This window comes from Tachysurus vachellii, chromosome 16 (genome assembly GCF_030014155.1).
Source record: "Tachysurus vachellii isolate PV-2020 chromosome 16, HZAU_Pvac_v1, whole genome shotgun sequence".
Lineage (NCBI taxonomy): Eukaryota > Metazoa > Chordata > Actinopteri > Siluriformes > Bagridae > Tachysurus > Tachysurus vachellii.
Genome location: NC_083475.1, coordinates 21260173 through 21273266, shown reverse-complemented (window position 1 = coordinate 21273266; position 13094 = coordinate 21260173). Strand labels below are relative to the sequence as shown.

At 40.9% G+C, this 13094-nt stretch overlaps 1 protein-coding gene across 2 annotated transcripts; it reads left to right on the top strand.

Moving 5' to 3' along the window:
• Window positions 1–5977: 5977 nt before the first annotated feature.
• slc35e3 (solute carrier family 35 member E3) lies at window positions 5978–11940 on the top strand. 2 transcript variants are annotated; one of them, XM_060890041.1, is made up of 6 exons: window positions 5978–6531; window positions 7250–7360; window positions 8596–8754; window positions 10679–10761; window positions 11533–11739; window positions 11779–11940. In XM_060890041.1, the coding sequence occupies exons 1-5, from the start codon at window positions 6130–6132 to the stop codon at window positions 11717–11719; spliced, it is 942 nt and encodes a 313-aa protein (XP_060746024.1). In that variant the 5' UTR covers window positions 5978–6129; the 3' UTR covers window positions 11720–11739; window positions 11779–11940. The 2 variants fall into 2 exon arrangements, with proteins under 2 accessions (XP_060746024.1, XP_060746023.1); XM_060890040.1 differs by having other exon boundaries at window positions 11533–11940.
• The last annotated feature ends 1154 nt before the right edge of the window (window positions 11941–13094 follow it).

Genomic DNA, 13094 nt, shown 5'->3' with positions numbered 1-13094 from the left:
TGTGAAAGCCTGCTGTTACTGACAGTAGGTCATGAAACATTAACAGTATGTACACAGAAGAGAACTTGCAGAGCTTTGTTTTAAGTCCTACAGCAATAGGAGTGTTAATGTGTCACGGGCAGCGTGCCGCACGCACCTCCTGAACACCAGCGAAGAGAAGCACCTCCGGAATACTAAAGCCCTTCTAAAGGAAGCATCACACACGTCACCAAGGACCTCAGCCTACTAGTGGGGGACCACCATCAGGAACGCATTTGCCCTGGCTCAAACTCCATAACCCAGTCATCTCCTGGACTGAACTGCAAATCTTGAATTAGGGCAGCGCGTGTACCCAACACCACCGGCCTACGGAGGGGCCGCTCCAACTCAACACCACAAACGCCACGCCTTCCGCCTCCGACACCCCCGAACTCCTGACCGAGTACCAGCACCTCGCAGAGGCGTTCAGCAAAACCAAGGCTACTGAACTACCACCACACCGCCCCTGCGACTGTGCCATCAAACTCCTGCCAGGGGCCACACCACCTAGAGGACGAATCTTCCCCCTCTCACAGCCGGAGTCAGCGGCCATGAACGCGTACATCGAGGAGGAGTTGAAAAAGGGGTTCGTCCGGCCCTCCATATCCCCAGCATCTTCAGGGTTCTTTTTCGTAAAGAAGAAAGACGGGGGGCTCCGACCGTGCATCGACTACCGAGCCCTAAACGATATCACGGTCAAGTTTTGATATCCCCTTCCGCTCGTGCTGTCAGCCTTGGAACAACTCCGCCGGGCGTGGTATTTCACCAAACTCGATCTCCGCTGCGCCTATAATCTTATCCGCATCCGAGAGGGAGATGAGTGGAAAACTGCCTTTTCAACCCAGTCTGGCCACTATGAATGCCATTCGGCCTTTCTAATAGTCCAGCGGTCTTCCAGTCCTTCGGTCTTCCAGAACGTATTCTGCGCCATGCTAGACCGCTGGGTAATCATCTACATCGACAACATCCTCATTTATTCCCGAGAACCTGCCGGAGCACGTCCAACACGTGAGGGCGGTATTGCAGCGCCTAATTCAGCACCGTCTATACGCCAAGGTAGAAAAGTGTGAGTTTCACCAGACCTCAACAACCTTCCTGGGCTACGTCATTTCGGCCAAGGGGGTCGCCATGGACGACACAAAGGTACAGGTGGTGCTACAGTGGCCTCGACCACTAACCATCAAAGAGCTGCAACGCTTTGTAGGATTCGCCAATTTTTACCGCCATTTCATCAGCGGATTCAGCACCATCGCGGCGCCCCTCACCTCTATGGCTAAGAAAGCACCGGCCCGTCTCACCTGGTCCCCGGAGGCAGACGCCGCGTTCCGGCACCTGAAAGAAAGCTTTACCTCAGCGCCCATCCTGCATCATCCAGACCCGAATCGGCCATTCATAGTGGAAGTGGACACCTCCAGCACAGGAATCGGGGCCGTCCTGTCACAACGCCAGGGTCCAGCCAGTAAGATGTTTCTGTGCGCATATTTCTCCTGCAAGCTGTCACCTACGGAGCGCAACTATGACGTGGGAGACCGCGAACTGTTGGCCATAAAAGTGGCGTTCAAGGAATGGGGACACTGGCTGGAGGGCGCGCAGCATCCATTCGTCGTTTTCACTGACCACCGCAACCTCAAATACCTGCGCGCTGCGAAACGCATGAACCCACGTCAGGCACAGTGGGCCATGTTCTTCACCCGTTTTAACTTCAAGGTAACCTACAGACCCGGAAGTAAGAACACCAAAGCCGATGCCCTGTCACGCGTGCACCGAGAGACAGATCAAAAAAATCAGTTCTGGTGGCCATCACTACCCAGGGACGCATGGGAATTCATCCAAAGCTGTGCGGTGTGCAACACCTCTAAAGCCTCCCATCAATGCCCTGCGGGTTTGTTACAGCCTGTACCTGTTCCACAGCGACCATGGTCTCACATCGCCCTATATTTTATTACCGACCTGCCTCGATCAAATAACTACACAGTCATCCTAACCGTCATTGACTGGTTCTCCAAGGCCTGCCGCCTGATCCCTCTACCCAAGCTCCCCATGGCCTTTGAGGCAGCTGAAGCTCTATGTAATTATGTTTTCCGCTTTTACGGCCTGCCCAAAGACATCGTATCTGACAGAGGCCCCCAGTTCACATCACGGGTCTGGACGGCCTTCTTCGAGCGACTAAACGTCAACATCAGAACGTCTGAATCAGGAAGTCATCCACTTCCTCCGTTCGTATTGCCAAAACAACCAGAACGAATGGAGCAGATACCTGATGTGGACGGAGTATGCCCAAAACTCCCTCGTAAAACCTGCCACCAGCCTAACTCCTGTCCAACCACCGCCACTGATAATTGAGTATCTGGAGTATCTGGTGGACTGGGAGGGATACGGCCCGGAGGAACGCTCATGGGAGAAAGCGGGGGATATCCTGGACTCATCACTTACAGCGGAGTTTCATCAGTGACATCCTGACAAGCCAGCTTCCCGTTCTCGAGTGTCCTCGCGTTGGGAGCCACTCGTAGGGGGGGCTCTGTCACGGGCGGCGCGCTGCACACACCTCCTGAACACCAGTGAAGAGTAGCATCTCCGGAATACTAAAGCCCTTCCGGACTACACCCCCCAGAATCCTTCGGCTCCTCATTAACCACTTCCTATTTAAGATGAACTTGAACTCTACCCCAGTGCGAAGTCTCGATTTGTTTCGGCAATCATTCTGAGCGTTTCCCGTGTAGTCCTAGTTTGGTTTCGATTCTGTGTCTGTATTTTTTTTTCTCTGATTGTTTGCTGCCTGCCCCAACCTACTGCCTGTTTTGCCGTTTCTGATTCCTGTCTGCCCTCTGATATAGTGTTTACCTGGCTTTGACCCTGCCTGTCTGATTCTGAGTGTGGATTTAATAAAACAGCTGCACATGGATCCTCAGCCTTATGACTCCTCATTACATAATGTTTGACAGGCACTCAATGATGGCAGGCAAATTCTCTATCACTGCCTTTACTGAATGTACCTGGCATGCCCAGGGTGTGCTTGATACTTTACTAACCTCTATATTTCCTTCTTTGCTTGAAGTCTTTATCTATAATATTTGCACAAAACTTCCACCAACTTATGAGTAGAAAAAACCTGCATGGGTTACATTTCTGTTCCGCGTTGCCACTGTCTAATAACGAATGTAAAAAACAATGATCGCAAAAAAACAGTTTTGTAAAAATTATTTCACACTCCGCATTTAGGGGGGCCACAAGGGGGTCCAAGCTTGTTGTCACAGGGGCACTTTTGGGGTTAGTTATGCTCTTCAATAAAATACCATGTCTATTAAATAAGTAATTATTATTAGTAATAACTAATAAGTGTTTTCGGCTGTAAGATGACTAGAAAATATTCAGTTTATCATTTCTTACATGGATCTAACACTCTGCCTCCATCAGTGTCTTTATCACTTTCTCCACCTTTCTTTCACCTTTCTTTCCTTAATGTTATAGATAAATGCCTCCAGCTCTGACTGACTATGTGCTTCTCTGTTCAAATAAAGCAGACAGCTAATGACGCACTTTTGAAAGACTAGAACACATGCGCGAAAAAGCAAAGTTAATTTGTTAGTTTGTTTTAGGATTTGTTAATGTGTATTCACTTTTCTGCCACCGTAATAATCACTTTATTTCACCGTATACACTGTATAATCACCGTGTATAATCACGTTATTTAGTGTATAATCACTTTATTTAGTGTATAATCACGTTATTGAGTGTATAATCACGTTATTTAGTGTATAATCACGTTATTTAGTGTATAACCACGTTATTTAGTGTATAATCACTTTATTTAGTGTATAATCACGTTATTTAGTGTATAACCACGTTATTTAGTGTATAATCACTTTATTTAGTGTATAATCACTTTATTTAGTGTATAATCACGTTATTTAGTGTATAATCACTTTATTTAGTGTATAATCACTTTATTTAGTGAATAATCACTTTATTTAGTGTATAATCACGTTATTTAGTGTATAATCACTTTATTTAGTGTATAATCACGTTAATTAGTGTATAATCACTTTATTTAGTGTATAATCACGTTATTTAGTGTATAATCACTTTATTTCTAATAAAATAATAAAAGTATAATAATAAAAGTTTATAATAATCACGTTATTTAGTGTATAATCACTTTATTTAGTGTATAATCACTTTAGTGTATAATCACGTTATTTAGTGTATAATCACGTTATTTAGTGAATAATCACTTTATTTAGTGTATAATCACATTATTTAGTGTATAATCACTTTATTTATAATAAAATAATAAAAGTGTAATAATAAAAGTTTATAATAATCACGTTATTTAGTGTATAATCACGTTATTTAGTGATTAATCACTTTATTTAGTGTATAATCACTTTATTTAGTGTATAATCACTTTATTTAGTGTATAATCACGTTATTTAGTGTATAATCACGTTATTTAGTGTATAATCACTTTATTTAGTGTATAATCACGTTATTTAGTGTATAATCACTTTATTTAGTGTATAATCACTTTATTTAGTGAATAATCACTTTATTTAGTGTATAATCACGTTATTTAGTGTATAATCACTTTATTTAGTGAATAATCACTTTATTTAGTGTATAATCACGTTATTTAGTGTATAATCACGTTATTTAGTGTATAATCACTTTATTTAGTGAATAATCACTTTATTTAGTGTATAATCACGTTATTTAGTGTATAATCACGTTATTTAGTGTATAATCACTTTATTTAGTGTATAATCACGTTATTTAGTGTATAATCACTTTATTTAGTGTATAATCACGTTATTTAGTGTATAATCACTTTATTTAGTGAATAATCACTTTATTTAGTGTATAATCACATTATTTAGTGTATAATCACGTTATTTAGTGAATAATCACTTTATTTAGTGAATAATCACTTTATTTAGTGTATAATCACATTATTTAGTGTATAATCACGTTATTTAGTGTATAATCACTTTATTTAGTGAATAATCACTTTATTTAGTGTATAATCACGTTATTTAGTGTATAATCACCTTATTTAGTGTATAATCACTTTATTTAGTGTATAATCACGTTATTTAGTGTATAATCACTTTATTTAGTGTATAATCACTTTATTTAGTGAATAATCACTTTATTTAGTGTATAATCACGTTATTTAGTGTATAATCACTTTATTTAGTGAATAATCACTTTATTTAGTGTATAATCACGTTATTTAGTGTATAATCACGTTATTTAGTGTATAATCACTTTATTTAGTGAATAATCACTTTATTTAGTGTATAATCACGTTATTTAGTGTATAATCACGTTATTTAGTGTATAATCACGTTATTTAGTGTATAATCACCTTATTTAGTGTATAATCACTTTATTTAGTGTATAATCACGTTATTTAGTGTATAATCACTTTATTTAGTGTATAATCACGTTATTTAGTGTATAATCACTTTATTTAGTGAATAATCACTTTATTTAGTGTATAATCACATTATTTAGTGTATAATCACGTTATTTAGTGAATAATCACTTTATTTAGTGAATAATCACTTTATTTAGTGTATAATCACATTATTTAGTGTATAATCACGTTATTTAGTGTATAATCACTTTATTTAGTGTATAATCACTTTATTTAGTGTATAATCACGTTATTTAGTGTATAATCACCTTATTTAGTGTATAATCACGTTATTGAGTGTATAATCACGTTATTTAGTGTATAATCACCTTATTTAGTGTATAATCACTTTATTTAGTAAATAATCACTTTATTTAGTGTATAATCACGTTATTTAGTGTATAATCACTTTATTTAGTGTGTAATCACTTTATTTAGTGAATAATCACTTTATTTAGTGCCCCAGGTTTGCTAGTTTGTTGTAGTTCACTTCGTGTGGATTGGCACACAGCCCTTGTTTACTCGGCGTCGCGTTACAGTGACGTCACAGACAGGCGTCCAGGAGGAGCAGAAGCGGCGTGAGAAAGGTTGGAGCAGTGAATGAGCTCCATTCCGTGTAGACATGTGTGTTGTTTCGGCTCAGTGAGTCCTCGGTGAGTTCGGGAAGCTTGAGTAGACCTTCACACACCTGCAGGATGTCTCCGGTTGTGTGGAAGCTGTTGTCTAACAGCAGGATCGTGTCAGGGCTGATGGTCAACCTGCTCTCCTCCATATGCATCGTCTTCATCAACAAATGGATCTACGTGCATTACGGCTTCCCCAACATGACCCTGACTCTGGTGCACTTCGTGGTCACATGGCTGGGGCTCTTCGTGTGCCAGAAGATGGACATTTTCTCCCCGAAGAGTCTGCGAGCTTCCAGCATCCTGCTCCTGGCGCTGAGCTTCTGCGGCTTCGTGGCTCTGACCAACTTGTCTCTGCAGAACAACACCATCGGGACGTACCAGCTGGCCAAAGCCATGACCACCCCGGTCATCATCCTCATCCAGACCACCTACTACAGGAAGAGCTTCTCCACCAACATCAAACTCACGCTGGTGAGTCGCCACGTCGCGTGACGTCACAACACGGCAGGTCGCGTGACGTCACAACACGGCACCATGTCATAACATGCCACATCCAACGAAAGGAAAAGTTTGTTGAGGAATGAAGTGAAGCTCGTGTCCTCTCTCATATGCAGTATGTTCACTCTGCTGAGACACGTTCATGCTTTTACACTCACTTCTTTAGTTTTATTCTCGATCCCCAAAGCTAATGTAGCTAACGTTAAGGGATGTCTGTGGTGTCCGGTTTAGCATCACACATCACACACGCATCACACACGCATCACACACGCATCACGCATCATGCATCACACTCACGCATCACATATCACACATCATGCATCACACACACATCACGCATCACATATCACACACGTATCACATATCACACACGCATCACACACACATCACACATCATGCATCACACACACATCACGCATCACACACACATCATGCATCATGCATCACACTCGCGCATCAGACTCACGCATCACACATCATACATCACACTCACACATCACGCATCACACTCACGCATCACACATCACACTCACATCAAGCATCACACACACATCACTCATCACACACTTACTCAGTGGGATTTTTAGAAAATACAACACACACTTGTTAATGCAGTCTTTAAAAAAATGATTAATCGATCGAATGAGTTGCTTTTTTGTGTTGATGATGAAACAAGTGTTTTATTTTAAAGGTGCCGATCACGTTAGGCGTGATCCTGAACTCCTACTACGATGTGAAGTTTAACTTGTTGGGGATCGTCTTCGCCACGCTGGGGGTCCTGGTCACCTCTCTGTACCAAGTGGTAAGAAGTTTCTTCTAAAATCCTGGAGAGATTCAGAGCTTCTCGTCCACGTGAACGAGATTTACATTTACATTTACATTTACATTTACAGCATTTGGCAGACGCCCTTATCCAGAGCGACGTACATAAGTGCTTAAATCTCTAACATTGAATACATTAATGCTGGATCACTAAGTTACATACTTAAGATACCATGAGTTTAAAACATTTGTTCAGAGTTACAATGAAAGTGTCAAAGGTGTGTTTTTTTTTTTTTTTAAATGCAAAAGATAATGAAAGAAGTGCTAGTTGAAGTGTTTCCTGAATAAGTAGGTCTTCAACCACCGCTTGAAAATAGCCAGTGACAGCTGTCCGGACCTCTAGGGGAAGTTCGTTCCACCACCTTTGTGCCAGAACAGAGAAGAGTCTTGTAGTATACTTGCCTCTTACCCTGAGAGATGGTGGAACCAGTCGAGCAGTGCTGTAGATCGGAGGGTGCGGGGTGCAGTGTGAGGAGTGATGAGGGCTTTGAGGTAAGAGGGAGCTGGTGCATTTTTGGCTTTGTAGGCCAGCATCAGTGTTTTGAATCTGATGCGTGCAGCTACAGGAAGCCAGTGGAGGGATCGCAGCAGCGGGGCGGTATGCGAGAACTTTGGCAGGTTGAAAACAAGCCGTGCAGCTGCATTTTGGATCATTTGCAGAGGACGGATTGCGTTCATAGGTAGACCTGCCAGCAGTGCATTGCAGTAAGGTTTAGGTTTATGTCTTTACTGACATCGTGTTTACTGATTTTGAAAGCTTTCCTATTATTTATGACACATCAAAGCGCTGCTGAAGACTGGATTCTGATTGGTCAGACGATGTTAATTCATTTTCTATCAATCAGTGCACGGTGCTCGTTCTAATATGTTATCGTTTCTATAGCAACAGCTTGTTCACAGGGACTCGTACAGCAAACGAAATAAACAAGTAAACACGTCGGCGTGCTATTTAATGTTTAAGGAAGGAGTCTCCAGTGCCAGAAGACAGGAAGTTGTTTATAAATGGATTAAAAGCCCAACATTATTTATTTTGTAAAAGTTTTTTAATCTTATAGAATGTAACTTTCTGTCACAATAAATCAGTAAGAGATGTTTAAAAAATATAAGAGATGGAGATGATCATTAATCTGACATTTTGGTGTTTGTGTGTGTGCGTGTGTGTGTGTGTGTGTGTGTGTGTGTGTGTGTGTGTGTGTGTGTGTGTGTGTGTTACAGTGGGTTGGAGCGAAGCAGCATGAGCTGCAGGTGAACTCCATGCAGTTGTTGTATTACCAGGCCCCCATGTCCTCCGCTTTCCTCCTCACAATCGTCCCCTTCTTCGAGCCCCTCACCGGAGAGGGGGGCATCTTCGGCCCCTGGTCTCCACAGGCCCTGGTGAGTGTGTGTGAGTGTGTGTGTGTGTGTGAGAGAGAGAAGCTTCTGTTTCATTAGTCAGACACACCTCTCCCACAGAGCCACAGGAATTTCCTACACACACACACACACACACACACACACACACACACACACACAAATACACTCTCTCTCTCTTTTTTTACAGTGTGTGCTAGAAAGTTTCACAAAGGGCAGTTTTGTTCAGGTGGTTTGTGTGTGTGTGTGTCTGCGTGTGTGCATGCATGTGTGTGTGTCTGCGTGTGTGCGTGTGTAACTAATTCCTCATCGTGTGAGATAAAACTACACAATTTCAGACTAACAGAAGCTCTACAGTAATTTTATTTTGAAGCTCTACAGAAATTCAATTAAAAGAAAAGAAAATGTTGTTTGTTAATAATCTGAATTCAGGAGGATGCTGATTAATAAAGATTAAAGATTTCTGACAGGTTTGTGTTAAAGTGTGATGTGAGACGTTTTCTGTCTTTAACACCTGGAACACATTCACACAAACACACACTAACACACACACTCACACTAACACACACACTGACACTAACACACTCGCATTAACACACACATTAACACACACACACATTAACACACTCGCACTAACACGTTCACACTAACAAATTCACACTAACACACACACACTCGCACTAACACACACTCGCACTCACACTAACACACTCACACTAACACACAGACACACTCAACTAACACACTCACACTAACACACTCGCACTAACACACACAGACTCACACTAACACACACACTCACACTAACACACACTCACACTAACACACTCACACTAACACACAGACACACTCAACTAACACACTCACACTAACACACTCGCACTAACACACAGACTCACACTAACACACACACACACTCACACTAACACACTCACACTAACACACCTACACTAACACACACACTCGCACTAACACACTTGCACTAACACACACTCACACTAACACACACTAGCTCCTTCGAAACCTTCGAGGTTAGACGACTGTGGGCTTCGTCTCAGAGTTTTCTGAACGTCCCAAATTCAGACTTTTTTTTAATTCAGTCAAAAAGTCTTTGGGAGAATTAATGAATGAATGAATGAATGAATTTATCTCTAAAGATCTGGCGAACCTGTAGTACATGTAATTTCTGTAGTACATGTAATGAAGCGTGTAGTGACTCCTGGGCTACCAGCCCGTGTGCTCTGGTGTGGACGCTCTTCATCATTACTTATCTAACTGTGTCCTTTTGTCCTGTGGAGTCACTCAGGGTTCGATCCTGAGCCCGACACTATTTAATGTTCCACCAGCACACAAACCCAACAGCTCAAAGGTCTCTCTGCTCCTTATCTGACTACTTAAAGGACGTCAGGTCCCAGGCATGTCTTCCTCTCCTGCAGATAATAAAATGATGAAACAGAAATGTTTGTTATTGTTAACAGAGGGAGAGAAAAGACTTGTCTCCACTTTATGGAGGTGAACAATCCAAAACATTTAATCATCTCCAAAGTCCACAAGGATCTCTAAACTCCTTCCTGTAAGACCCTCGCGTCTCGCCCGCACAGGCCACCTGTCCACTTTATTAGGAACACCTGTACTCGTTCATGCAGTTGTCTATCAGCCAATCAGGTTGCAGTGTGTAAAATCCTCAGATATAGAACTTCAAGAACTTCAGTTAATGTTCAGATCAAACATCAGAACGAAGATAAAAGTCTGATGTTCTGTGACTTTTACTGTGGCGTGGTTGTTGGAACACGTACAGCGTCACGGCATTTATAAAGAAATGAGAAATAACCAGAAATTCCATCTTACTGATTATCATAGAGTGAGTTTTCTTATATAACAAACATGAGCTTTTTTCTTCTTATTATTTGTATTTTTATTATGTTATTTATTTATTTATTATTTGCAGGCGATGGTGTTCCTGTCCGGAATTATTGCCTTCCTGGTGAATATGTCCATCTACTGGATCATTGGGAACACGTCTCCCGTCACGTATCCTTTCTCTCTGAGTCACGTGTGTAGAGTCTGAGCTTCAGCACTAGGTGGCGCTGTGACTTGAACATGAGCTCTGTGTGACGAATTTTATTCTTTCACTTCCTCTGGAATTCTTGGTTGCTTCTTTCTTTCCTCTGATCTATTCTATCCATTTTTTAAATTTTTGTCTGTCTTTCTTTATTTCTCTCTTATTCCCCTTCTTTATTATTTCTTTATTCCTTCCTCTTATTTTCCTCTCATTCCTTTAATTTTTTTTTTTTTTTACACCTTTCTTCACTTGTTTATCACTTTCTTTCCTTCTTGTTCTCTTTTCTTTATTCTACACTTTCCTTACATTTTTCTCTCTTTTCTTTCTTTATTATTTATTCCTCTTTGTTTTATTCTTTGTTTTTTTTCCTTCCATGTCTCTGCTTTTTTTATTTTAATATTATTTTCCCTTTTCTTTTTTTTTCCTTTTCTTGTTTTTATCTACTTTCGTTCTTTTTTTTTCTTTTTTTTTTCCATTTTCTTTTCTCGTTGTTATGTCTTTTATTTTGTTTTCCCCTTTTCTTATCTTTCTTATCTAACTTTTTTCTGATTTTTTTTAACCCTTTATTTTTCTCTTTAAAATTTTTATTTCCCCTCTTTTCTTTTTCCTTTTTTCCCATACTGAGTTTTCTTTTGGTGTTTTTTTTTTTTTCCTGTCAGCTTAAAATGTAATTTTCGTTCATTCCTCTTTTATCTGATTTTAAGTGTGTGTTGTTGACCTTTAACCCCTGGGCCTCACAGCTACAACATGTTTGGTCACTTTAAGTTCTGCATCACGCTGCTCGGAGGTTACGTGCTGTTCCAGGAGCCGCTGTCTCTGCACCAGGGTCTGGGCATCGCCTGTACGCTCGGCGGCATCCTGAGCTACACACACTTCAAACTGAGCGAGCAGGAGGAGGGGAAGGGCCGGCTCGCTCAGAGACCCTGAACACACACACACACACACACACACACACACAGAGTGCAGCACGGCTCTGAGGGACGCTCGCTGGAGCACAGACTCACTGACGCCACACAACACTGTACACGTCACACGCCGGAGCAGAGACTCAACACCGTCAGCCTCAGAACACATTCAAATGAAACTCAAATGAACTGTTTTTACACCATTCAGTGTTTTATTCAGAATTAATAAAGTACTGAAAATCAGCACTGCTCAGTTTTTACCCACAGTGTTATAGCTTCAGATGAACGTTCAGCAGTGTTCATGCTTCAGCTGCTAGATAAATCCATCTTTCCTTTCTTTCTTTCTTTCTTTCTTTCTTTCTTTTTCTTTCTTTCTTTCTTTCTTTCTTTCTTTCTTTCTTTCTTTCTTTCTTTCTTTCTTTCTTCATTTCCTTCTTAATACATTTTCTTAATGACTCATTCAGCTTGTGTTTCTTTTTTATTTCTTTTGTTCTCTCTTTCAGACTTCGGTTATTTTTTGTGGTTTACTGAAACAGCAGCGTTTACACTTCAACTGACTGCTCAATAAATCCCTTTCTTTCTTTCTTTCTTTCTTTCTTTCTTTCTTTCTTTCTTTCTTTCTTTCTTTCTTTCTTTTTCTTATTTTCTTTCTTTCTTTTTTCTTCCTTTCTTTCTGAGTTGTTCCTGATTTATTCTTATTTCATTTACCTTCTCTCCTCCCTCCCCCTCATCCACCTTCTTTCTTTCTTTCTTTCTTTCTTTCTTTCTTAGGTACATTTTGTGTTGAATTTTGTTTGGATTTTGTTGACTCTAATCTAATTTCACATTAACACTTGTGTGTTTATGCACACACACACACACACACAGTATTATATATTGTAGTATGTTTTCAGTCATGAGTTAAATATAAGAAAAAGCCAGAGTTTAAAACACTGCACTGGATTGATGTGTTGTGATCGAGACAGACGTCTGTTTCATCACCGCTTCGTCTGAAGTCCCTCAGCTGCGTCTGCTCTCCTGCAGGAATTCGCTGTTTCCTGCCAAGTGGGCTGTGAACTTTAGCCCAGATTGTGCTTGCTCTTTACGTCATTTAACCGGTCTGAGCATAAGCTCGCCGAGACCAGTGTACGGTACAGAGACGAGAGAAGCCGAGCTTAATCCTGTCTGAGAGTCTGAGAGATTTCACACTGACACATGAAGTCTCACCTGAACACATATCTTTACAAACAGCCTGCAATAATCGAGAGGTGGGGAATAATATCATATAAAAGACAGGAGCGGAGATAAAACAGCAAAATCATCACTGTAGCAGCAATAAATGCTTTAACACCGGACACAAAAACACCATCAAAGAGTAAACCTGTGTGATGAAGATGCCCAGACATGACTGGAAGAAG

Bases quoted from the DNA above. Each gene is read 5' to 3' on its own strand.
- slc35e3 (XM_060890041.1), top strand. From the start codon at position 6,130: ATGTCTCCGGTTGTGTGGAAGCTGTTGTCTAACAGCAGGATCGTGTCA. The intron at 6,532-7,249 runs GTGAGTCGCCAC...TTTATTTTAAAG, and splicing joins CCAACATCAAACTCACGCTG to GTGCCGATCACGTTAGGCGT. The intron at 10,762-11,532 runs GTATCCTTTCTC...TGGGCCTCACAG, and splicing joins GGGAACACGTCTCCCGTCAC to CTACAACATGTTTGGTCACT.